This window comes from Bos indicus x Bos taurus, chromosome 18 (assembly GCF_003369695.1).
Source record: "Bos indicus x Bos taurus breed Angus x Brahman F1 hybrid chromosome 18, Bos_hybrid_MaternalHap_v2.0, whole genome shotgun sequence".
Lineage (NCBI taxonomy): Eukaryota > Metazoa > Chordata > Mammalia > Artiodactyla > Bovidae > Bos > Bos indicus x Bos taurus.
The window spans coordinates 47299425-47325081 of NC_040093.1; the positions used below are offsets into that span (position 1 = coordinate 47299425).

Consider the following 25657-nt stretch of genomic DNA (forward strand, 5'->3'; position numbering starts at 1 on the left):
AGTTTCTGAACATTTATTTACTTAATCTTTAAAAATTAATCTAGAACTTCTAAAACAGGTACCATTAAATACACAGAACCTCTTCATAGAGAGCAAAATAGATGTTTTAAAGTATCAGGGATCCGGCTTCCCTAGTGGCTCAGTGGTAAGAATCTGCCTGCCAATGCAGGAGACACGGGTTCGATCCCTGATCCGGGAAGATCTCACATGCCTCAGAGCAACTAAACTCATGCACCACGCTACTGAGTCTGTGCTCTAAACCCTGGGAGCCACAGCTACTGAAGCCCCATGAAGGCCATGCTGCTCTGAAACAAGAGAAGCCACGGCAGTGAGAGGCCTGTGCACCGCAACTAGAGAAAAGCCTGCATGGCAGCGAAGACCCAGCAAAGCCAAAAAAAAAGGAAAGAATCTGGGAACAACTTTTGAAGGACTGTTTATACAGAAACTTGTATTTAGTCAAAAGTGACCTTATTTTGATCTTCTAAGAATTTCAGCTCTTGGATTCAGTGTTCTAAGAAGGGGAAATGTTAAAACAGTTTTGCAAAGAATTAGAGCAGATTCGTATCTCCCATATTAACCCTCACTCCAGACATACATGCAGGGTAAAGTAACGTGGAGAATTTTCCTTTACTATGTAAAATACTCTATTTCCTCAGATGTACAAAGAGTCACAGGTGTAGAAAACAAACTTATGTTACCAGGGGGGTGAGAGGAGAGGGATAAATTGGGAAATTGGGACTGACATATATACACTACTATTTATAAAACAGATAACTAAGGACTTACTGTATAGCACAGGGAATTCTACTCAATACTCTATAATGTCCTATATGAGAAAACAATCTAAAAAAGAGTGGATATATATATATACGCACAGCTGATTCACTTTGCTGTATGGCAGAGACAAACACACTACTCCAGTAAAATTAAAAAAAAAAACAAAAAAACAGCATATTTACCTGGCTGAGAAAAAAGCAGTTGTGACAGGTGCTGTGCAAGCGTCTGAAGGGCAGCAGGTCCTCCCAGATGGTCCACATCCAGAAGGGAGACGAGGCTCTGGAGACACACGAGGGCTCTGCACTGTATAGTGTTCATTCTGGAAAGGAAGAAAGAGAATGCTGTCTGGGCCTCTCACGGTGACCTGACAGAGCTCAGCACTGACGTTGAACCCAGGCATCCGGTTCTGATGGGGACCATCTGTAAGCAGAAGGGGGTCTCGGGCAGCTGGCAAGAACGCTTAAGGTGAACTGTGAATCTGACCAGATCAAACTGCTTGAGCACTCAAGGCCTTGGAGGCACAGTAAACTGATGAGTCGTATGGAATCTGCTTGAGAAAAATTTCTGTGTGTGCCAGCATCTTTAAAGCCTATTTTTAAATGTGAAATATGACCCACATAAAGCGCTCAGGAATATATAGAGTTTGATAGTTTACAAAGCAAACACTGATGCACCTGGATAAGAATGTTAGCGCTATTCACAATACTCAAGACACGGAAGCAACCTCAATGTCCATCAGCAGATGAATGGATAAAGAAGATGTGGTGTACTTATCCAGTGGAATCTTACCCAGCCACAAAAAAGAATGAAATAATGCCATCTGCAGCAACATGGGTGGGCCAGGAGACTATCTTACTAAGTGAAGTACGCCAGAAAAAGACAAATGTATTATATTGCTTATAGGTGAACTCCTAAAAAAAAAAGATACAAATGAACTTATTTACAAAACAGAAATAGACTCACAGACATAGAAAACAAACTTATGGTAACCAACAGGGAAAGGCGAGGAAGGGTAAATTAGAAGTTTGGGATTAACATATACACACTACTCCATATAAAACAGATATCCAATAAGGACATACTGTATAGCCCAGGGATCTCTACTCAATATTTTGTAATAACCTAGAAGGGGGAAATCTGAAAAAGAATACATATATATAACTGAATCGCTCTGCTTATACCTGAAGCTAACACAACACTGGAAACCAACCCTACTTCACTAGGAGGAGGAAAAAATGCTTCTCGCACGCTCACAGCCACCTATCCCCTCCCTGTCACACCCACCTCCCTGACCCCCAAAGCGAGGGGGTCTGATCCTTTGTGACCCCATGAACTACACAGTCCATGGAATTCTCCAGGCCAGAATACTGCAGTGGGTAGCCATTCACTTCTCCAGGGGACCTTCCCAACCCAGGGATCGAACCCAGGTCTCCCACATTGCAGGCGGATTCCTTACCAGCTGAGCCACAAGGGAAGCCCAGGAACCATCTATGTATGCACCTCTCAACGAACTACTCACTATTTTGTGAGTGGTTCCAGTTCGGATGCTTTTTACTGCTGTATGTATTCTATTGTATGAGCATGTCGGCACTGACTTATCCATTCTGCCTCCGATGGACACTGAGGTTGCTTCCAAGTTGGGGCAACTGTGAGCCACACTGCTATGAGCATTCTCCTCCCTTAGGGCACATATGCGCTCACACACACAAGATACAGGACTAGAACTCTCGAATGCGGGGGGAGTCGGCATCTTCTGTTTAATGGTCCATCATTTCCGATAATAACATAATGACAAATGGTTTTGAAAGGAGAAATGTTCTTACTTTCTAATCAAAGGTTTCCAAGTGGGGCTCCTAGAGCACACGTCAACTGCAACGCTGTTTGGAAAGGCAGTTTTGTCAAAAATCTAAATTTAAGAAAGACAGTAAGGCAAACGTTACAAGGAAAGGTTTTTTTCTGAACACATGATTCCTTTATAAAATCCCAACTTCTAAGTGAGATGGTTAGGCTTGATAAGCTTCAGCCCACCTCCAGTGCTGTTCACTGTCTCACTTTCCGTATCTCACCCATCGCCCACACCTGGAGTGGATTGACACACTTCCTCTGTGCACAGAAAGAATGGCTTTCTGAAACCTTCTCGATGCTCTAGAGTGAGCCCAGACTGAAAACCGATTACCTTCTTTGGGAGGAGGTGGTGGGTGAGAGCCGTGTGAACCTCATGGGAGAGGCAGAGGGGAGAGAGCAGCTGCCCACCGCATTCACTGAGGGCATTCTCCATAAACGCGTCGCTTTCATCACTGCTAGAAAGCTCTTCCCATTCGTCGTCTGTGGGATCTGGGAAGAGTGCAGATCACAGAGAACTGGACTGTTTAAGATAATCTGCATGGAAGCGCCCGCCCAGTGCCGGGGAGGATATCTAAATGGGAACTGGTAACACACCTTCACTGCAGCACATGTTCACAATGATTTCCAGAGCTGTCTGCTGAGCTGTCAGCAATGCTATGGTCTCTCTCAGCTCCTTGTCGGTGGGCTAAAAAAAAAAAAAAGGCAAACGACCAACGCTCACGCCAAGGTTTAGAAAACTATTTTCAGGTGGCTTTCTTTAGTTAAAGCCCACTAAATGGTATTTGCACTTGGAACAGGGGACCTGGCGGCAGGGGTGGGTGAGCAGAAGAAGAGTCCTAACGGGCTGAAGGACACGCAGGCATTACGATTCCGCGCGGCACTGTGCGCCACACCACTGTTCACTGGGTTCCCATGTCTCCGCACGGCTTCTCTAAGTGCTGCTTAGTTAGCTGGGGAGAACAGATAAATATTCAGGAATTCTGAACTGAATTCACCCTGAAACTTGATGTACTGTGTTAAGAAGTAGCTCAGCATACAAAGATTAAAACAAGGGTTCGTTATAGACGCCAGGCACTTATACACAACAAACCTGCCTTTGGATGCTTAGATGTCTTCTCGGAAAAGTCTGCACTAACCAGAATTACTAACAGGCCCTTATGTGACCAACAGAGTTTGGCTAAGGAGCAGACGGGTTTGCCGCATTCTGGCTTTCTCTGAAGACTGCAATAAAGCATTCCTTTAAGACTGAAGAAAAAGGGAGACTTTTTCTTGAGGAAATAAATAATGTGAACCTAACATCAATTAACAGTCTCAAAATGGGTTGCATAAATTTGTATGACCTTAATTCTCAAGTCACCTATGAAAAGTGAAATAGCTATACTGCTATTCCAAAGTAGTGCACAAGCTAAAAAATGATGTATATTTTGTTGTCTGGATGATTCCCAATCTCAAAAGTTTCTATTAAAAATTGTCTTTTCAATGGTTGTGTAAAAGTCCCTTAAATGAATGTTTTATAATTTATAAGCATTCCTCTAGTGTGGAATAATTCACATTACTTGGTTATCTTATTTCCTCAGATTTACTGGATCAAAGGTTAAAAACACGTCTACAGATCCTATGACATATTTCTGTTCTCCTTTTCCAGAATGTTCATACTCATTTATAATCCTCTAGCAACTGTGCAATGAATTAACTGTAATTTTGAAACACACTCTTAAAAAATAAAAAAGCAGACTGCTAATTTAGTAGATAGACTTTAGGAATCCCTATATTATATGTTCCTTTTATTACGAGCAAGAATGTATCCAAAATTTATTCTTCTGCTGTGCTGTGCTGAGTGGCTCAGTCCTGTCCAACTCTTTGAGACCCCATGGACTATAGCCCACCAGACTCCTTCCTCTGTCCATGGGGATTCTCCAGGCTAGAATTCTGGAGTGGGTTGCCATACCCTCCTCCAGGGGATCTTCCCAACCAGGGATCGAACCCAGAAAATTTATTCCTATTCACTTCATACGTGTATGCTGAGACTCTAAATAAGACACACCCTTGCTGGCCTCTCATCCACTTAACATGTATGAAGATCCGGCATGAAACAACTCTGAAAGAAGTTCCATTTCTTTACCTGACTTTCCTGCTCAGAACAATCCCCTGCTTCTTACTGTTACCAAACTGACATAAAGAACCAAGCTAGAGGAAATGTTATGACAGCTGAGATTTGCTTCAAAGTATTCAGTAGTGAGAGGGGAGAGTAGGTAGGGAAGCAGATGAAAGAAAATAGACCATGATTTGATGATTGCTAACTGCGGAAGCCAGGGAAGGAGTGTTCTACTTCTGCGTGTTATGGCAACAACTTGGGTTGGTTCTCTCCTTCCCGGTTTGTGATTACACTTGCACAAGCCACTGGGCAGCGTGCAAAGACCTGAGCTGCCTGCCTGTGAATCTGTATTCCCGGCACGTGGCAGCAGGATGCTTAGCACCCTACTGGCACCAAAACACTGGCTGCCTGACCAGCATGTTAATCACCCAGTCTGCTCAGCCACAGTGACAGACTTTGAAAAGTGAGCTTTTGTTAGGAGAAAACACTGCATTTTCTAAGCACCAAAATTCTATCTGTAAGTAATACTTGAGAATGTGTATCTCTAAATAACAGTTAAACACCGATACTTTCAAATAGTGGCACTTCATCTTGGTGGACTGGGATCCCAATCCCCACTCACCCATTCCCTGGAGGGTCCCCCGGAAGCAAAGCTGGAGATGGGGCAAACCCGCAGGGGTGGTTCTTCTCCCACCCCCAGCCAGGGACATCCAATCTCTCAGAGTCCCCAGGCAGCCCAAGTAGAATTCCCACTGCTCCCCTGATGGGATTTTGGGGTGGGGAAACGCAGTACAGATGTGTCCATCAGGATAAAGTGACCTGGTCAGCGCGATGCCAGCCCCTGCGGAAGAGCCTCCGAGCGCCAATCTTTTACACCTGACGCTCCACACGAGAACCCCAGATCTGTAACTTACCTCCACGTGGCACCTGAGAAGGTGTTGCTGGGGTTCTATCAACACCCTTTGGGATGAAAAGGCTCACAGCTATGCCTTTGTCTATCTTGTTTACCGACTTTAAACTCTACCCACTCTGACTCAGATGCACAAGAGAGATATGATACGGAGTTGCCAAGCAACTCAAGGGCAGGAGGGACTTTTCATTTTTGTGTTCAACCCAGCACTTAACACAAAGCTTTGCACCTAACAGCCATTCACGGGGACTGAGAAAACAGCTCTTAACTACATTTGAGTGCTTTAGAACACCACCAATTCACCTTTACAAGACTTCGTCAATGTAAGGTGGTATGCTGATGAGTTTATGCCCATTAAGAATTCTTTAGGGACTTCCTTGGCGTTCCAGTGGTTAGGACTCTGTGCTTCTAATGCTTCTAATTAATGCTTCTAATAGGACTCTGTGCTTCTAATGGGTTCAATCTGTGGTTGGGGAATTAAGATCCCACAGGCCACGCTGCTGTTGTTGTTCAGTCACTAAGTCATGTCTGACTCTTGTGACCCCACGGACTTGTAGCCCACCAGGCTACTCTGTCCATCGGATTCTCCAGGCAAGAGTACCAGAGTGGTTGCCATTTCCTTATCCAGGGGATCTTTCTCACCTAGGAATCAAACCCAGGTCTCCTGCATTGCAGGCAGACTCTTTACCAACTGAGCTATGAGGGAATCCCACATGCCATGTGGTGTGGACAGAAAATAAATTTTAAAATGTTTAAAAAGAATTCTTTAAAAATAAATCTATCCAAACTCGAAGACACTGACTTAAGACACTTCTCAGGTTCAGTTTCTCATACACGAATTAGGACAGGCCACACGTGCAACAGTAGAGAGGGTGAGAGGACATCCCTAGAGTCCTTCCAGTTCAAGCATCACCATCCTTCCCTAGAATGACTTCGGCAGCCCCTGACTGGTTCTCCTGCCTCCAGGCCCCTCGAACAACACTAACAGCTTTCACCATGCTGTCTGCCCCATCCTTTCAGACGGCTCCGGTCTGCCAAGCCTCTTCTGAGAGTCTCTTCCTTTCTGCTCCTATCAGGGCTGAGTCAGCTGTGCCTACTCACTCAGAAGTCTGGGCACAGACCTATCACTGCTCTTAGCACAGGTACTGTAATAAGTTAAAATTACATGTCCATCCTTACAAGATGGAAAAGGTCCCTGAAGACAGGAAATACGTCTTATCATCTTTCTACCAGTAGCCTCTGGCACAGTGCCTGGGACTCAGCGTAAGCATAGAAAACGCACACCTCGATGAATAAAGCCCAGCTCGACGTCCTCCCTGGCTTTCTGAGGACTTGCTCTCCTCCTTGGGAAAAATGTTTTCCCAAAGAACAGCTCCATCTCTGCCGATGGGCTCAGCTGAAAAGTTGCCTGCACTGGAGACTGGTCGCCCACACCCCAACATCACACCCAGCACAAGTAAGCCGCGATTATCCAGGCTGCAAACCTACAAACCATCATTAATTCTCAGGGTCACCCTACCTCCTCTGCTCAACAGTAGTGACTAAATATAACTTTGGCTTGCTACTTTGGCTTAGTAAGGCTAAACTCTAAAGTAGAAGAGACAAGGATACAAGGGACTATCTGAGCAAAGTAAAAATCCTTTAGTTTGAAGACAGTCTGGGAGAGAGTAGGAAACTTAAGTGAGATACAAATGTTAGGAAGAGGACCACATATTTTTCTTCTTGACCACACCATGCCACATTAGGTATCCTCGTTCACTGACCAGGAACCGAACTCATGTCCCACTGATCAGGAATCGAACCCAGGAGGGGAGCTCAGACTCTTCATCACATGACTGCATGTTTCTCAAATACTGCAAAAGTACTGGTCTACCCATCTTTCAACTTCTCTACTATATAAATGTTTCATCTCAGATTTTTTTTCTCCTTTGGGAGATTTCTGATGTTTTAATGAGAATTAATGGGAAAACATGGCTGTTTTTACGGAAATTCACTTCATAATTAATTGCTACAACATTTTCCTACGAAGCTTAGGATATCTATTGAAAGAAAATAGCTGTATTGATCTATGCTTGAAAGCACCAATCTGACTTACTGGAAGTAAATCTGAAATGAACGTTTTCCTTCTGACTTTCCTTCTGTGCGGAATTTCTTCCATTTCCTCATCTTCCATCAGGTCATCACCATTAGCACTCTGTAGTGTGTCCTCAGTCTCTGCAGCGGTTTTTATCCTTTGAGTTTCAGCCTCCTTCATTTGAATAACCGTTTCGCCAGCATCCATTTCCAGAACTTCAGATAAGATCTTTAGTATGGCATTTATGATTTCTGCCTGACTCTTGGATGGAATAATGTCCTTTAGATTCCAAACTGTGCCTGTGGAAAAAAATGAGCATGAGAACAAAGAAATCGGCTGTGAAATCTTTTATTAAATACAGTGTCTACCATATTGGTTCTATAAGCTCAGGCATAATTTCAAGAAATCTCAGTCCTACTGCCTTTGTTGAGTTCTTATTAAATGTCAAAAAGCTCTGCCCAGAGGCAGCTCCCTTTACTGCAGCGGTCCTTCATAATCGTCTCCCGTTCCTGGCATACAATGCCTTGCCCTGATAGAGAGCCAACAAACCGAAAAAACACCGATCGAGTTTCTTTTACAATGACGAATTAAGTTGCCTCGGCTTTCTTTCATCTTAACCTGAGATGCTCTCCTGAGCAGTTTCTTACAGTCCAAGAGGGGAAAGGAATGCATTAAAATTCCAAGATCTCATGGACAAACCAGGGAGCAGGTTCTTGGTGTTGCACTTGTGAAACCAGAACAACAGCTACTGCGAAGTACACTAATTTTTTAAAATGTGACAAAATAAGAATAGTTCTGCGGTATATTCTGCTATGTTAAAAAAGAACTGAAAGGAGTCAGACAGATCATTTGCAGATCCATATTAGCAGCATCATTCAATAACCAAAGAGTGAAGCAACCCAAGTGTCTACCCACGGACGGACGAACATACACGGGGAGCTGTTTAATGTGCACAGTGTCTCAGTTTTGCAGGATGGTTACACAACAGTGTGGATATACTTAACACAACTGTACACTTAAAGATGCTTAAGAAATATCATAAAGCGATTATCCTCCAATTAAAAAAAAAAACGGTTAAGAAGCGGGCGGAGCTCTCTGCTGGTCTAGCGGCCAGGGTTCGGCGCTTTCACTATGGAGGCCAGGTTCAATCCCTGGCTGGGAAACTAAAGACCCTGCAAGCAGAGCAGTGTAGCCAAAAAAAGAAAAGCTTTAAAAATGGTAAAGATGGTAAATTTTATTTTGTGTGTATTTTATCAGTTTAGGAAAAAAACAAAACATCTCTCAAGATAAATTACCTTTGAAGACCAAACAAAGGGCAGGAGGAAAATACACAGTAAGTTACCTACTACTCACATGCCATCAGATTACTTCTGTATTTAGAAATTCTGGGGAGAAGCACTGGGGGTAAAGATCTTATAGGAAAGTGAGTGGTCACGTCTGAGATGCCTGCTGTCAACTTCTGAACTCACTGCTTCATAAATAAGAGGGGGTCCTGAGAGCACTATTTCTTTATCAGACAACAGGAGTTTGTTAAATTGAAAACACATCTAATCTTATAAGGCTTTGAAACTATGCAGAATCGCTTGAATTAAAGGTTTCCATTTAAATACTAAAAATTTCAGAACAGACATAAGCACAGAAATTCCCGATGTGGTGAAATGGGGAACTGACTGAATTTTGGCCTCTTCATTTCTGCCTGCTACAAGTCACTAAAATGCACACTATCGCAAGTGGTTAACTTTTACCTGCCACCAACGTCTTCAATAGAAGATACTCCATGGAACTGACAGGAGAAAGCATTGCTGATTCCAGCACGTGCAAGGCTGGGGTACTGAAAGATTTCAGTAGCTCTGGGTTATCTTCGGTCACCGTCTGCAAACAATATGCTAGAGAGACAAAAATCAAATATTCAGAAACAAGTGAATTCCGCTAGGATAATTTAAACCAAAATGACTCAGCAAAAAAAGTTTGCATCCTTAGAACTTCTCTGAACACATTTTGTAGGAGATTCACCCTTTTCCTCAAACATAGTTCGTGCAAATGAGGCTTCCCAAATTATCAGAGCTATGAAAGACTTTTCTTTTTTCTTAACTTATAATCCTTTACAGAACTATACCTTTATAAATTAAAAGGCTCTCAATTGCCGTGACAATGTGGAATTACTATAAACACTTATAAAGATTTGGCTTCAATTTCTGTACTCATCGCAGACCTGTAGCAAACAGCCTGTAGGCTGAACACCAGTGCATGGACAAGTGTTGTCTATGACAAGCCCTAGGTTTGGGGACATTTAAAAAATTCAGCATGATCTTAAAAGTTAATTTATGATACAGCACATTTAAGAAAAAAGGTATTTTATGTAAAAATATGAGTAAATTAAGAGATGGGTAAAGTATTAATAGACGTATGATTCATTCCGCACTTAACTCTTCTCTCGCAATTGAAACAAGATCATGGATTATAACTTGTAAATTAGAAATAATTAACTGAAAGTAGAAAACAACTGGGACTGCACGAAAAGCTTGACAGAAGAGACCTCTGACACACAAATGAGGAGGCCCAAATTTATTTTCTTTGAGATACTGCATTCCATAAAATGCATTTCTTTCCAGGTCTAAAAATTCCAAAGCAGATCATTTCCATCCAAATTAGTAGTCAAAATACATGTTATTATTGTGCTCTAGTCTGCATTCCAAAATACATTTATATACAAATCCATATGTATGCATATATGAACATATACATATATCCAAGTGTAATTTTTTTTTCATTAAGACTACTTAAATTCACTTTAACAATAAGCCAAGGTAAGTTGTGATTGCTAAGACAGCATGAGCTCAAAGAAAGCTGTATTAATACATAGTATAGAATTTCAGAATTTCACTTTACTATATATAAACTTTGCTTGATTTTCAAAACAGAAGCAATCTGACATTTGCCTTAAAAAAGTTATGAACCTAGCTAAGTGCCGAAGAAAATACTGCTATACACTGTAAAGTTACTTTATTCTGATCCCTTTTAAAAGTTCTTTTTAAAAGTTCTTTAGGAAAAAAACGAAATAACCAAATCTACAAAACTTAAGGCCCAAAAAACAGAAGCGAAGTTTTTCTTTTCAAAGCTATGAACTTTCCTGAAATTCTCTTATTGTCATAAAGACTGTCCTCTGAGACTAAAAGTCATCTGCCAATTTTCTAGTTCAAGTGTTTTTAAAATCCACATTTACTCACAAGTCTCCCCTCTGCCAAAGATTCCATTTTGAGAAACTGATTTAAAAATATTTCCCAATAGTATTTATTCCACTATTATTTTTTCCTTCTCTGTTCTATTTCCACTAGAGCCAAGAGAAACATCGGTAAGGGGAACACACTTCAGTAAGGGGAATAAACTTGTCCTTGCCAGGAGAAAAGTGTAGTTAAATAAAAGGACAGATGCCTATAGTTATGAAGGGTTGAATAAAAAATGCTTCTTATCCATTATTTCTCCACTCGCCCCTCCCCGCCCCGCGTTCTATTGAGATAGAACCCACCCCCTGGTTTCTGCCTCCTCCCCCTGCTGAGTGAGGGCCCCCAGTGGCTTGTAACCCCATGGGCAGAAAGCGAGGGAGCCAAGGCTGCTAACGCTGCCAGACTCTGTTTTCCCTGTCTGGAAGGGAAGCAGGCCTACGTGAAATTCCAATCACTATCTTCCTCTCTCAAAAAAAGCAGAGGTTATCGTCTACATTCCAATTAACTTTGGCTCAAAGGCCTGGCAGTTGTGGGTTACTGCTTCTCCGTAAATGGGAGATGAAAACTTTCAAGAGTTAATAAAAACTTCTAAGAATGCTCAGACGTTAGACACCACATATGCTCACATAATCCCTTTCCTCCCTCTTAGAGACAAAAGCAGGAAAACTGCATGAATAATTAAAGAATTAATCAAGATTCAGAATAGAACTCAGCGATTCATTTACATACAATGAGAAAAAAAAAATCACTCCCGTAGAATAAATAAGTTATGTCTGAATAAAAAACCTTGAATAAGGGCACACAAACTTTTCTTCACTTACCTACTGAAATAGCCAGGTCAACATTGGTGGAAAACCTACTTAAATACTTTAATACAATCTCCAAACACCCTTCTTTGTTGAATATAGATACTGCTCTACTACTGCATTCACTAAATTGAAGGGGGGAAAAAAAAGTTTTACTATTCACATTTTAACATTAAGAAATCAACCACAGAAATTCATGAAAAAATAATTAGGCTTTATAAAAGAACCAGAATTGTAGTCAACCCCCCACCATTTTTACAGATGAAGAAATTAATGCCCATTCATAGTCACTGTGCATGAATACAGCTGGCTATCTGAATTTTTATTCCCATTACAGTACAATATATTAGCCAATCTCTTTATCTACATGCCAGCTTCCTTACAGGAAGTTAAAGATGGAAAAGATCTTAGAAATCATTTGCTTCAATTCCTCTTTTTGTGAACAAGGAAACCCAGACCCCCAAAGGTAAAGTGATCTGTCTAATGATCAAACATTTTGTTAGTGGTGAGTCCCTGGATCCAGTCTACCTGTCTTTCCACTATATCACAGTAATAATAAATTAAAGTAAGGATTAAAGGCCTCTATTTTTATCATATAAAAAGCACACATTTAAAGAAAGTAAAACTAAGTTTTAATTATTCCATCTAGACTGTTATAATAATAACATTCTACAATCTTCGACAGAGAAACTGTACAAAAAATATTTTTGAAATTATAGTATCTTCTAATACAAGAATCAGAATGAATGTAATCAATGCTATTAATTGACATATATGCTAAATATAGGGTAAACAGTTACTGATAACAATTTTATTCATGGTTCCAGAGAAGCATATTCCTCTAGACATACCACATACACACATGACAGATTAACCACTGACAGAGCTGACTAAATGATTAAATCCAATCCTGCTGTCTAAAGATAAACTGTTTTCTGTCTGCATATCCATCTATCCATCCATCCATCTAGTTACTGCAACACTGCTATGAACCTCCCCTCAAGAAGCCCACATCAAGCTCAGGTATAGTCAGGAAAATAAAGCATATATATGTTAAGATAATAAAACATATACATGTGTAAACATAATTTAAACATAAACTATGCAACTAAAGTGTTAAGAGCTATAATAACCAGAAATGATATAGATAGGGCTCACGGGCACTCAGGAAAGAAAGATTACTGGACCATTTTTCAGGCACTTTAAAAAAAAAATTTTTTTTTAATTTCCAAATTCAAAAATTAAAAAAAAACCCTGCAAATTCAACAATTTATATAAGTTAAAGTTATTAGAAAAACAGCACACACTAGCTTGCTTGAATGCCATTTCCTCAAATCTGACCTCTCCTATTTCCCTGGTGGAATGCATCCACTAGTTCAAAATGAAATCACAGGGACTTCCCCGGTGGTCCAGTGCTTAGGACTTTGCGCTTCCACTGCTGGGGGCCCAGGTTTGACCCCTGGTTGGGGAATTAAGACCCCACAAGCTGAGTGGTGCAGTCAAAAAAAGAAAGAAAGAAACCATAGGCAAGTTTGACTGCTTGTAGGTAGTCAAGCAGTGTAGGCAGCTTTCCAGGATCCAACTTAACCTTGTATTCTGAGAGATACCTCTAAGAGGTCAGAAATAACCATGGCTGTTGATGGAAAATAAGGAACTATGACAGACTCCAGCTAGAAATGTGGTCCAATAAAATGGGGCAGAAAAAAAAAATCCAGGTTGTGTTTCTAGCCATCTCCATTCCTAAAAGCATGCCTCCATCTCCAAGCCCCCTTCCACTGCTACAATGATGGAATGGCGCGTGGTCTTCTTTCCACTGGGGCCAAAGGAGCTCTTCTCGGACATCTACTTCCCTGTCAAATGGCACTCACCAAGGTCTGTGGTCCCTGTCTCATTCCAGATCAAAGTATCTATTGCACTGGAGCCTGGCCAGCTTTAAGACAACTGCTGCTTAAGGCACACAGGCAGTGGGGGAGGAAGGGGTGCAGGAACCACTAATGACCACAATTTCTCTTATTTCTGTCGGTAGCAATAACTGGATAGAAGAATTGTAAAGCAAGGAAAGATGTAGTGGGACTTCCCTGGCAGTCCAGTGGTTAAGACTCCGAGAAGCACTGGCACAGGTTCAATGCCTGGTTAGGGAACTAGGATTCTGCATGCCACACGGAAAGGCAAAAACATAAAAAAAGATACAGTGCTGCTACCAGGACAAGAGCTTGGGAAGGACAGTTGATCTTAGGTCACTTAACGAGATCTGCTACCAAGCATTAACAGATTTACAGGCCTATCAAGGAGAACAGAGATTCCTCTGCAGTTTAACAAAGAGAGTAGAAGCCTGAGTAGTGTTGAAGCAGGAAGCTGCATCTGGAAAGCATCTTACCATATATTCCACAGCACGTTTATGGCCTCGTTGGCTATGTTTTCAATAGAATTTTTGTTCTGATCTTTTTTTTTCTGAGGAGACATCTCATTTGAATCCAGTCCAGTACTACACTGTAAACAAATACCATGATTAGCACCTTTGTTCAAAAAAATAAACAAGCAGAAATGCAAAAGGCAGTGAAGCATCACAAAAACTAAACATCAAAAATGACAGTTAACACCAGCCCATCAAGTTCTCACAAGTCACTGTACAAGCTGGATATAAAGCATTTCACATCTTAAGTGAAAATGTAAAATCAATACAAAATATTTTATCTAACTTGGTCAAGATAATATATAAGGCAAAGAAAAATAATCCATAATAAGAGCCAACATCTATACGGCATCTTGTAAGTGCGAGGCACTATTCTAAGCATTTCATGTCTATTAAGTGGGTGCTCTGAACCCCTCTGCAGTTCTGCCCCCTCGTACAATCCACGATACCCTCTCAATCAGGCTTCTCAAACTTGGCACTGCTGACATTTTGAACGGGATGATGCTTTGCTGTGGTGCATGTGGGACACTTTGCTGTCACTCCCAGTGCAGGATGCTTAGCGGCATCCTTGGCCTCCATGCACTACCAGGAGCAACCCCTCGTCCAAAGCTGAGAAAATCAAAAATGGCTCCAGACATTGCCAAAGGTCCCCTGCAGGGTACATCACCCCTACGAGAATTACTGTTCTAAAGGGACAAGATGTATTTTCCCTTTGATGATGATGTCTCTTATCAAACCTGGATATTCTTCCTACGGCCTCAAGTGAAAATTACCCATCAATACAGAACAGTGGACCAGAGGCATGATAGGGGGAGAATTCCTTAATCCCTGAACTGCATCTTGCAATAAAGGTGGTACATTAGAAAATTTGAAAACTTAATCTAGTCTTCTCAGCAAATTCTTAACGTCCATGCTTGAGCTTCCTCATCTGTAAAACAGGAATAACAAAGAATACCTGCCAAATAGGACTGCTTTGAGGATTCAGTAAAATAAGACACATAATTAAGCATCCAGTAAACACAAATCATTTTCATCCTATGAAGTCTGAAGTCTAAAGGAGGCAGTCTATACTCTTAGGAAGGGTTTTCCAACAAGCAGATAAATAAAGGTAGCGGGGACAAACTAGAGACTAGTGTCAACCATGAGAGATCAGTGATTGCAGGAAAAGAAACACAATTCCTACAGAATGTTTTGAGGGAAGACAAAATGACACCAAAGTACTTAGAAACAAGACAAAACCCCACACTGTTCGAGTGCGTGCACTAACAGAGACTTGGGAAAGCAGCATACCTCTTTCAGCAGTGCAACCAGCGGAGTCATGATATCCTTGGTCACCATGTCATCACAAACTTCGAAACCGCCACAAGCGCTGAGATTTCTACACAAGAAGTTTAAAACACACCAGTTTCAGATCACATGTCATAAAACATACTAAGCACTCAAGTTTATTTCTGTCTACCCATACTTAACATTTCCCGTTTGAAATAGCTTTACAATTTCTGTAAGACACTGCAGAACCAATCCACAGAACTCCACCTGCTCTGATCCTTGCTCTACATGAAGTAAACAGATGACTCTGTCTTGTAACAGTGTAATTCTCAGGACTGAGGCAGTACTCAGGGAGAGGGGAGACTTCTATTTAATGTAAATCAATTACTGCCTGATCTTTTTTTATTTTTTTGGCCATGCCATGTTGCTTATGGAAACTTAGCTCCCTGACCAGGGATTGAACCTGCTCCCTCAGCAGTGAGAGCTCAGAGTCTTAACCCCTGGACTGCTAGGGAATTCTCCTGCCTGATCTTGTATGAAGGGACCTTTTCCTGGAGTCAAGACTTTCAGTGAGGCTACTGAGAATGACCTTCCCTGAAACAATCCTGACTACATTTAATTGTGAAGACATGGCTTACCCTGTGAGTGCACAGCACTGAGCTAGGCATTCAGGCTACGAAGAGAAATGAGAAGATGTCTCACCATCTTCCAGGAGCTCCCAGTGCGTGTGTTGTTTTCTCCATCAACTGGTTAATTCCCCCTCATCCCCCAGATCTTACCTCAAACATCAAGCCCTTAGTTTTCTTCCCCGAACCCCTTCCCACAGCACCTTTTGTAAATATCATTGGTTGTAATTACACACTTACATGATTATTTGCATAATGCTCGCCTCCCTCAATACTGTTAAGATCCATTAAGGACTGAAATTATTTGTCTTGTTCACTCCCACTAGCCCACTGCCTAGCACTGCAGGCCCTCAATATAAACCTACTACATTAATGAATGAAACAGAATAAATACAGAGCTATGAGAACTACTGAATTTAACTCAGATGACCATTATATCTACTACTGTGGGCAGGAATCCCTCAGAAGAAATGGAGTAGCCATCATGGTCAACAAAAGAGTCCGAAATGCAGTACTTGGATGCAATCTCAACAATGACAGAATGATCTCTGTTTGTTTCCAAGGCAAAAAATTCAATATCACAGTAATCCAAGTCTATGCCCCAACCAGTAACGCTGAAGAAGCTGAAGTTGAACAGTTCTATGAAGACTTACAAGACCTTTTAGAACTAACACCCAAAAAAGATGTCCTTTTCATTATAGGGGACTGGAATGCAAAAGTAGGAACTCAAGAAACACCTGGAGTGACAGGCAAATTTGGCCTTGGAATACGGAATGAAGCAGGGCAAAGACTAATAGAGTTTTGTCAAGAAAATGCACTGGTCATAGCAAACACCCTCTTCCAACAACACAAGAGAAGACTCTATACATGGACATCACCAGATGGTCAACACCGAAATCAGACTGATTATATTCTTTGCAGCCAAAGATGGAGAAGCTCTATACAGTCAACAAAAACAAGACCAGGAGCTGACTGTGGCTCAGATCATGAACTCCTTATTGCCAAATTCAGACTTAAATTGAAGAAAATAGGGAAAACCACTAGACCATTCAGGTATGACCTAAATCAAATCCCTTATGATTATACAGTGGAAGTGAGAAATAGATTTAAGGGCCTAGATCTGATACATAGAGTGCCTGATGAGCTGGGGAATGAGGTTCGTGACATTGTACAGGAGACAGGGATCAAGACCATCCCCATGGAAAAGAAATGCAAAAAAGCAAAATGGCTGTCTGGGGAGACCTTACAAATAGCTGTGAAAAGAAGAGAAGCGAAAAGCAAAGGAGAAAAGGAAAGATGTAAACATCTGAATGCAGAGTTCCAAAGAATAGCAAGAAGAGATAAGAAAGCCTTCTTCAGCGATCAATGCAAAGAAATAGAAGGAAACAACAAAATGAGAAAGACTAGAGATCTCTTCAAGAAAACCAGAGATACCAAGGGAACATTTCATGCAAAGATGGGCTCAATAAAGGACAGAAATGGTATGGACCTAACAGAAGCAGAAGATATTAAGAAGACATGGCAAGAATACACAGAAGAACTGTACAAAAAAGATCTTCACAACCCAGATAATCACGATGGTGTGATCACTGACCTAGAGCCAGACATCCTGGAATGTGAAGTCAAATGGGCCTTAGAAAGCATCACTACGAACAAAGCTTGTGGAGGTGATAGAATTCCAGTTGAGCTATTCCAAATCCTGAAAGATGATGCTGTGAAAGTGCTGCATTCAATATACAAGCAAATTTGGAAAACTCAGCAGTGGCCACAGGACTGGAAAAGGTCAGTTTTCATTCCAATCCCAAAGAAAGGCAATGCCAAAGAATGCTCAAAGTACTACACAATTGCACTCATCTCACACGCTAGTAAAGTAATGCTCAAAATTCTCCAAGCCAGGCTTCAGCAATATGTGAACTGTGAACTTCCTGATGTTCAAGCTGGTTTTAGAAAAGGCAGAGGAACCAGAGATCAAATTGCCAACATCTGCTGGATCATGGAAAAAGCAAGAGAGTTCCAGAAAAACATCTATTTCTGCTTTCTTGACTATGCCAAAGCCTTTGACTGTGTGCATCACAATAAACTGTGGAAAATTGTGAAACAGATGGGAATACCAGACCACCTGATCTGCCTCTTGAGAAATCTGTATGCAGGTCAGGAAGCAACAGTTAGAACTGGACATGGAACAACAGACTGGTTCCAAATAGGAAAAGGAGTCCGTCAAGGCTGTATATTGTCACCCTGCTTATTTAACTTACATGCAGAGTACATCATGAGAAATGCTGGACTAGAAGAAACACAAGCTGGAATCAAGATTGCCAGTAGAAATATCAATAACCTCAGATAATGCAGATGACACCACCCTTATGGCAGAAAGTGAAGAGGAACTAAAAAGTCTCTTGATGAAAGTGAAAGTGGAGAGTGAAAAAGTTGGCTTTAAACTCAACATTCAGAAAACGAAGATCATGGCATCCGGTCCCATCACTTCATGGGAAATAGATGTGGAAACAGTGTCAGACTTTATTTCTCTGGGCTCCAAAATCACTGCAGATGGTGACTGCAGCCATGAAATTAAAAGACGCTTACTCCTTGGAAGGAAAGTTATGACCAACCTCGATAGCATATTCAAAAGCAGAGACATTACTTTGCCAACAAAGGTCCGTCTAGTCAAGGCTATGGTTTTTCCTGTGGTCATGTATGGATGTGAGAGTTAAAGAAGGTTGAGGGCCAAAGAATTGATGCTTTTGAACTGTGGTGTTGGAGAAGACTCTTGAGAGTCCCTTGGACTGCAAGGAGATACAACCAGTCCATTCTAAAGGAGATCAGCCCTGGGATTTTTTTGGAAGGAATGATGCTAAAGCTGAAACTCCAGTACTTTGGCCACCTCATGCGAAGAGTTGACTCATTGGAAAAGACCCTGATGCTGGGAGGGACTGGGGGCAGGAGGAGAAGGGGATGACAGAGGATGAGATGGCTGGATGGCATAACTGACTCGATGGACATGAGTCTGAGTGAACTCCGGGAGTTTGTGATGGACAGGGAGGCCTGGCGTGCTGCGATTCATGGGGTCGCAAAGAGTCGGACACGACTCAGCAACTGATCTAATCTGATCTGATGAGAACTACAAATATTAACTTTACTCTGGCCCCCTCTACAGTCCATTCTCAGTGCAGCTACCAGCCCTTTGAAAAGGCAAATTAGACCAGTCACTCTAGCTTAGAATAGGTCCTTAAGCTCTGCACCACTGAGTCCTTATCTCCAGTTGCAATCCCTATAATGTGCACCCTCTACTCTGCTCAGCCACATAACCTTCCCTTTCCTTAACCGTGCCGAGCCCTCTGCTGTTGCCACTCCCTGTCAGGAATGCTTTTCCCCTTGTGTGTCCACCTCTGGCTCTAGGCTACCTCAGCTCTTAGCTCACAAATGTTATCTAGAGATTATCCAATTTAAAGTAACTCCCCACCTCCGGCTATCACCTCCTTGGTTTCTCCATACCACCTCTTAAAACCTAATATTACGTTCCATCTGGTTACTAGTTCCCTGTCTGCATCAACATGGTTCTGTGAAGGCACAGATCTTGGCTGTCTTGTTCAGTGTCCTGCTTTCTCAAAATCCCTCGCATCTAGAAAATCTGGCACATACAATGGAAGAGTTCACCGAACCTCAGGACTCTATGAGGTCTCCTTGGGGAGGGTACAACGTGCCCTAATAAGCCTTGAGCAGAGGACGCTTGGCAGATGGCTACTGCAGTTGAAGCAGTCAGGCGGACAGATGGAATACGGGTAGTCCGGGGCTCATGAGGTCCTCCGGAATCCGAAGCCTGAGTTCAGATCCCTCCTCTGCAAACAGGAGAGCATAGCCAGTTCTTGGCCCTCCCGAGCTGTGCCTCAGACAAGAGCACTGAGGATGAAATCCATGAGCGACGGTGCCAGGCGCACAGGAGGCGCTGCCTGGACGCCAATGCCCGGATCCGAGGGCACCAGCCCGTATCCCCCTTCCCCGCTCACCTCAGTGCGCCGGTCGCTGTTTCCCTCACCGCCAGACTGGGATCGAGCAGCAGCGGCCCGAGGCGGCGCACGGCGTCCCGGCGAGCCAGGCTCGGGAGCACCGGCCGCTGCTGCACCAGCCGGGCCAGCCCCGCGCAGGCGCACTCGCGAACCTCGGCGCTCGGGTGCTGAAGCTGCGGGACAGAGTAAGTGGTCAGGGGGACAGCAGAGCGCACGCGCAGGGGCGCGCGGCACGGCTGGGGCCTCGGCGCCCCTGCTCCCCCGCCCCTCCCTGCGCGGCCCCGGCGAGCCCTCGCCTCACTTTTTCCAGCAGCTCCGCCGCTGGCCCGTCGTCCTCCTCTGGCTCCGTCCCGTTCGCCGCCGCCGCCTCGGCCTGACAGTCGCCCGTAGGCGAGAACTGAGGTCGCTTGAAGCGCTTCGTCCGGCTCTTGCCCATTGCGAAGTGCGCTGTGGTGGAGTGTGGGGATGGGAAGACCGAGAGAGGAGGGCTACAGCAAGACGGTGCAGGCGGGCAGGAGGGTCTTGCAACCTAGAGGTTTACGTGCCACTGCTCAGCTGGGCCGGATGACGGCTCGCGCCCACATGGAGAAGCACTGCGCTTGCGCTTGGCGAGTCGGCGGCGGGGGCGGGGGTCAGGCGCGGGGAGCGCGCAGGCGTAGAGGGGACGGCGGGCGGGGCCAGGCCTTGCGGAGAGGCAGGTCCTGGGGACCTGCTCGGAAGAGGAAAGGTTGCGTTTGAACGATGCCACTGTCTCCTCCTCCACTGAGCTAGTGACGTCTATCAAGAAACTGAATCTGCCAAACCTTTACGTATTTCCATAATAATCGAGGGCGATTAAGGATACCTAACTTGCCTAACCTTAGTGTGAGGCTTAAAAAAATACCATGTAAAGCCCCTAACTCCAAACCTGATATGTGTATTATAGTTGGTACTCAAAAAATATTATCCTCTCCTATCCTTTGTGCTCAGTCCTATCCGACTCTTTGCGACCCCATGGACATGGAATTTTCCAGGCAAGAATACTGGAGCGTGTTGCCATTTCCTTCTCCAGAGGCTCTTCCCCGACCCAGGGATCAAGCGCACGTGTCTGGCATCTCCTGCATTGGCAGGCGGTTTCTTTACCATTAGTGCCCCAAAATATTAACCATGATTTTATTCGGTGCCTAGCCTAGGTCCTGTCCTAGACAAGGTCCATGTATTGGTCCATAAGATGGACTCCCTAAGAAGTTGCTTAATCTTCCTGCCTCAGTTTCCTCATCAGTGAAATAGGGGTACCAATAATATATACCCAATGAAGTTGTAATGAGAAAAACTGTTCTAATGTTTGTAAGACACTAAGACAGAGACTGGCACAAAATAAGCATGATATAAATGTTTGGTTGAAACTTTTACTTAACAGAAGGATTCTTTCACAAATATTTACTGAGTACCAGGTGCAGTGTGGAGCATTGAGATAAAGCAATAACCAAGACAGATATGGACCCTACCCTTGTCCTTATGGAGTTTACAGTTTAGTGAGAGGTGTGTTAAATAATATATAATTATATGAATAACTATTTAATTACAATTATGGTAAGTAATAAGAAAGGAGGAAAGTATAGGAGAATCTTACGTACTCTTTTGGAGAAGGCAATGGCAGCCCACTCCAGTACTCTTGCCTGAAAAATCCCATGGATGGAGGAGCCTGGTAGGCTGCAGTCAATGAGGTCGCTAAGAGTCGGACATGACTGAGCAACTTCACTTTCACTTTTCATTTTCATGCATTGGAGAAGGAAATGGCAACCCACTCCAGTGTTCTTGCCTGGAGAATCCCAGGGACGGGGGAGCCTGGTGGGCTGCTGTCTGTGAGGTCGCACAGAGTCGGACACGACTGAAGTGACTTAGCATAGCATAGCATATGTACTCTTTATAATTATGTGTATATATTGAGCACCCAATAGATACATAGCTTGCAGGTCAACAATGTATGGAAGAAAAGTTCCACTCCATGCAACCCTGCCCTCAAAGAGTTGACTTTCTAGTAAGGGAAATGATTAATTACTTAAGCATATTTTGGAAAATAATCATGGAGGTGTAACTAAAGTTGTATAGAAGCTCGTGCCTATCAAAGACCAGGTTTAGGTACAAGGAACCCCAGGCATATGTTGGTAACCTTAACTTCCTAGATCTCTCTTATCTGGTTACTGATCTGTATACCTCTCTAGTCCAGGCTATTGTCTGCTCTTGTCTTGTTACATGGCCTTCTGGCCTTGCTTTCCCCACTCTGCCCATCTATAGAGCAGCTGGAGTGATTTTTTTTTTCAAACTGAAATATCCTTCCAACTTTCTCATATGTACTCCTTTGCTTGAAACCTTTCAGTGGCTTCACTTTCTCTTAGGACAGGGATCAAAACCTTGGCTGGCTGCAGTGTCTCATTCCGGCCTCCAGCTTCATCTCATGTCACCTCTTGGATCCAGTCCTTTAGCCACCCTCCAAAGGGCCAACCTCTCTCCTGCCTTAGGATTTTGGACAAGCCCCAGACCCAACCCGTGTCCTGGTGAATGCAAGAGTCGCTTCTTCATAGGTGCCGCCTCTGATTTTGAAGTCTGAGATGGATCTCTCTTGAAATGACATTCATCTTGTTCCTTTGCTTCAAAGCACAGTTCAAAATTACAACTATACACAAGTAAATTTAAGTTATAAGTATGCCCATGCTCTGTCCAACTGCACACTAAACCTTGTGAGGATAAGACTGCCTGTTTTAACACATCACTGTCTTCTCAACACTGGCCAAAACCTGGCACAAAATAAGCATGCCATTTTTTTAAATGAATAGAGACCACTCTGATGCTGGGAGGGATTGGGGGCAGGAGGAGAAGGGGACGACAGAGGATGAGATGGCTGGATGGTATCACCGATTCAATGGACATGAGTTTGAGTAAACTCCGGGAGTTAGTGATGGACAGGGAGGCCTGGTTTGCTGCAATTCATGGGGTTGCAAAGAGTCAGACACGACTGAGCGACTGAACTGAACTGAAAGAGTAGGGCAAGCAATCTAGACAGAATAGGGAGAGACAGATTCTTGCTATTTCTCCCACTGTAGGGATGAGCGCAAAAAAAAAAAAAAAAAAAAGTTCAAAACCTTAAACCCAGGGAGAACTTTGGGATCTATTTCATTACTATCTCCAGTAAGAAATTAACATTTCTGCTAAAAAATGAATACTGAACTATTTAATGAGAGTTGGACCATAAGGAAGGCTGAGTGCTGAAGAATTGATGCTTTTGAATTGTGGTGCTGGAGAAGACTCTTGAGAGTCCCTTGAACTGCAAAGAGATCAAACCAATCCATGCTAAAGGAAATCAACTCTGAATATTCATTGGAAGGACTGATGTTGAAGCTCCAATCCTTTGACCACCTGATGCAAAGAGGTAACTTGTTGGAAAAGACCATGGTGCTGGGAAAGATTGAAGGCAGGAGAAGGAGACAACAGAGGATGAGATGGTTAGATAGCACTGCCAACTCAATGGACATGAATTTGAGCAAACTCCGGGAGACAGTGAAGGACAAAGCCTGGCATGCTGCAATCCATGGCGTCGCAAAGAGTCAGATGTGACATAGCGACTGAACAACAACAAAAAACTATTTAATGAACTTAGTAGCCCTTCCAGAACCCACATCAGTCTTAGAGGCAGTGCAACCTTTAACCAGTCTAATAATCCTTAAAGTGAAAGTGAAAGTTCCTCAGTCATGTCTGACTCTTTGTGACTCCGAAGACTATACAGTCTGTGGAATTCTCAAAGCCAGAATACTGGAATGGGAAGCCTTTCACTTCCCTGGGGATCTTCCCAAACCAGGGATCGAACCCAGGTCTCCTGCATTGCGGGCAGATTCTTTACCAGCTGAGCCATAAGAGAGGCCCAAGAATACTGGAGTGGGTAGCCTATCCCTTATCCAGTGGATCTTCCTGACCCAGGAATCAAACTAGGGTCTCCTGCATTGCAGGCAGATTCTTTACCAACTGAGCTATCAGGGGAGCCCTATCCTTAACCAGTCATTAAAACAAAAAAATCCAGCCAAGCAATAATTGACATGATCAGTGTCAGTGATCCAGTCAACCGTCCATATTCCTACAAATTATCTTTGTCAAGAGGGAATTTTTGAATTGGATTGCGTAGAATCCTCCTCGCTTTTGAGACAATAAATATGCTTGTAATCAATTATCTGCAGATAATTCAAATAAGAATGAGCTGTTTTCTCAGATTCCTATTTCTCACCTTTCACACTGTTGAAGGACAGGGAAGCATGGTGTGCTGCAGTCCATGGGGCTGCAAAGAGTTGGGCACAACTTAGCAACTGAACAACAGCAACACAAATACATTTTGGCAGTTATAAATAATGCTGCTATGAAGATTGGGGTGCATGGATCTTTTTAAATTAGTGCACTCTATGTATATATACATATATACACATACATATATACACACATACATACATGAGTGCGTACACATATACATACACATACACACATATGTATGTGTGTGTGTATCTATGTATACACACCCAGGAGTGGAATTTCTGGGTCTCTTTTTAGTTTTTTGAGAGATCTCCATACTGTTTTTCACAGTGGCTACACCAGTTTACATTCCCACCAACAGTGTGCAAGTGTTTCCTTTCCTCTATATCCTCACCAACATTTATTTGTGTTCTTTTTGATGGTAGCTTTGATGGTATTCTGACAGTTGTGAGGTGATATTTCACTGTGGTTTTAATTTGCATTTCTCTGATGATTAATGATGTTGAGCATCTTTTCATGTGTCTATTGGCCATCTGTATGTCTTCTTGGAAAAATGTTTGTTCAGTTCATCTGCTCATTTTTTAATTGGGTTGTCTGTTTATTGATGTTGAATTGTTTATTTAGTTTGGGTATTAACCCCTTAGTAATATCATTTGCAAATATGTTCTCTCATTCACTAGGTTGTCTTTTCATATTCTTGAGGATTTACTTCACTGTGCAAAAGCTTTTAGGTTTAATTAGGTCCCATTTGTATATTTTTGCTTTTATTTCCTTCGCTTTAGGAGACAGATCCAAAAAAATATTGCTACAATTTATGTCAAAGTGTTCTGCCTATGAACACAAAATTGTAAAGCAACTATACTCCAATAAAAATTAATTTTAAAATAAATAAAAAAGAACAAAGAAAAAAAGGAGTTCTGCCTATGTTTGCTTCTTTCTAGAAGATTTATGGTTTCCTAGAAGTCTTCTTTAAGCGTATTTTTCCTCAGTGACTAAATTTCTGTTCCTCCTTTAAACCAATGTTTCCATCTTCCTGGTTCCTTCATTAAGGAACTGACGCATGATCACTATATGTTTATATGATAAACACAAAAATTTAAACTTGTGGAAATCATCCTTTGACAGTGTTTATTCATAAGGCAAGAAAGGTGTTCACCAGATATGAAGTAAAATGGCAGGTTACAGAACAGCATATATAGTAAAATCCCATTTATAGAAAAGCACACACAGAGGGAATATCTCTGAAAGTATATATACCAAGGGCTTCCCTGATGGCTGAGATGGTAAAGAATCTGCCTGCTATGCAGGAGACCTGGGTTCAATCTCTGGTTCAGGAAGA

General features: G+C 42.6%; 1 protein-coding gene across 1 annotated transcript in view; it reads right to left on the bottom strand.

Moving 5' to 3' along the window:
- The window catches only part of HEATR3 (HEAT repeat containing 3), a 39474-nt gene extending 18822 nt beyond the window's left edge, over positions 1–20652 (bottom strand). Inside the window, exons 1-11 of the mRNA XM_027513674.1 lie at positions 20345–20652; positions 20044–20216; positions 15435–15522; positions 14109–14221; positions 11747–11856; positions 9447–9587; positions 7723–8000; positions 3217–3307; positions 2954–3111; positions 2601–2683; positions 960–1096 (exon numbers count right to left, since the gene is read on the bottom strand). Of these exons, the coding sequence (XP_027369475.1) occupies positions 960–1096; positions 2601–2683; positions 2954–3111; positions 3217–3307; positions 7723–8000; positions 9447–9587; positions 11747–11856; positions 14109–14221; positions 15435–15522; positions 20044–20216; positions 20345–20479 (1507 nt within the window). The 5' untranslated portion in view covers positions 20480–20652. The remainder of the gene's footprint in view (positions 1–959; positions 1097–2600; positions 2684–2953; positions 3112–3216; positions 3308–7722; positions 8001–9446; positions 9588–11746; positions 11857–14108; positions 14222–15434; positions 15523–20043; positions 20217–20344) is intronic.
- Between the last annotated feature and the right edge of the window lie 5005 nt (positions 20653–25657).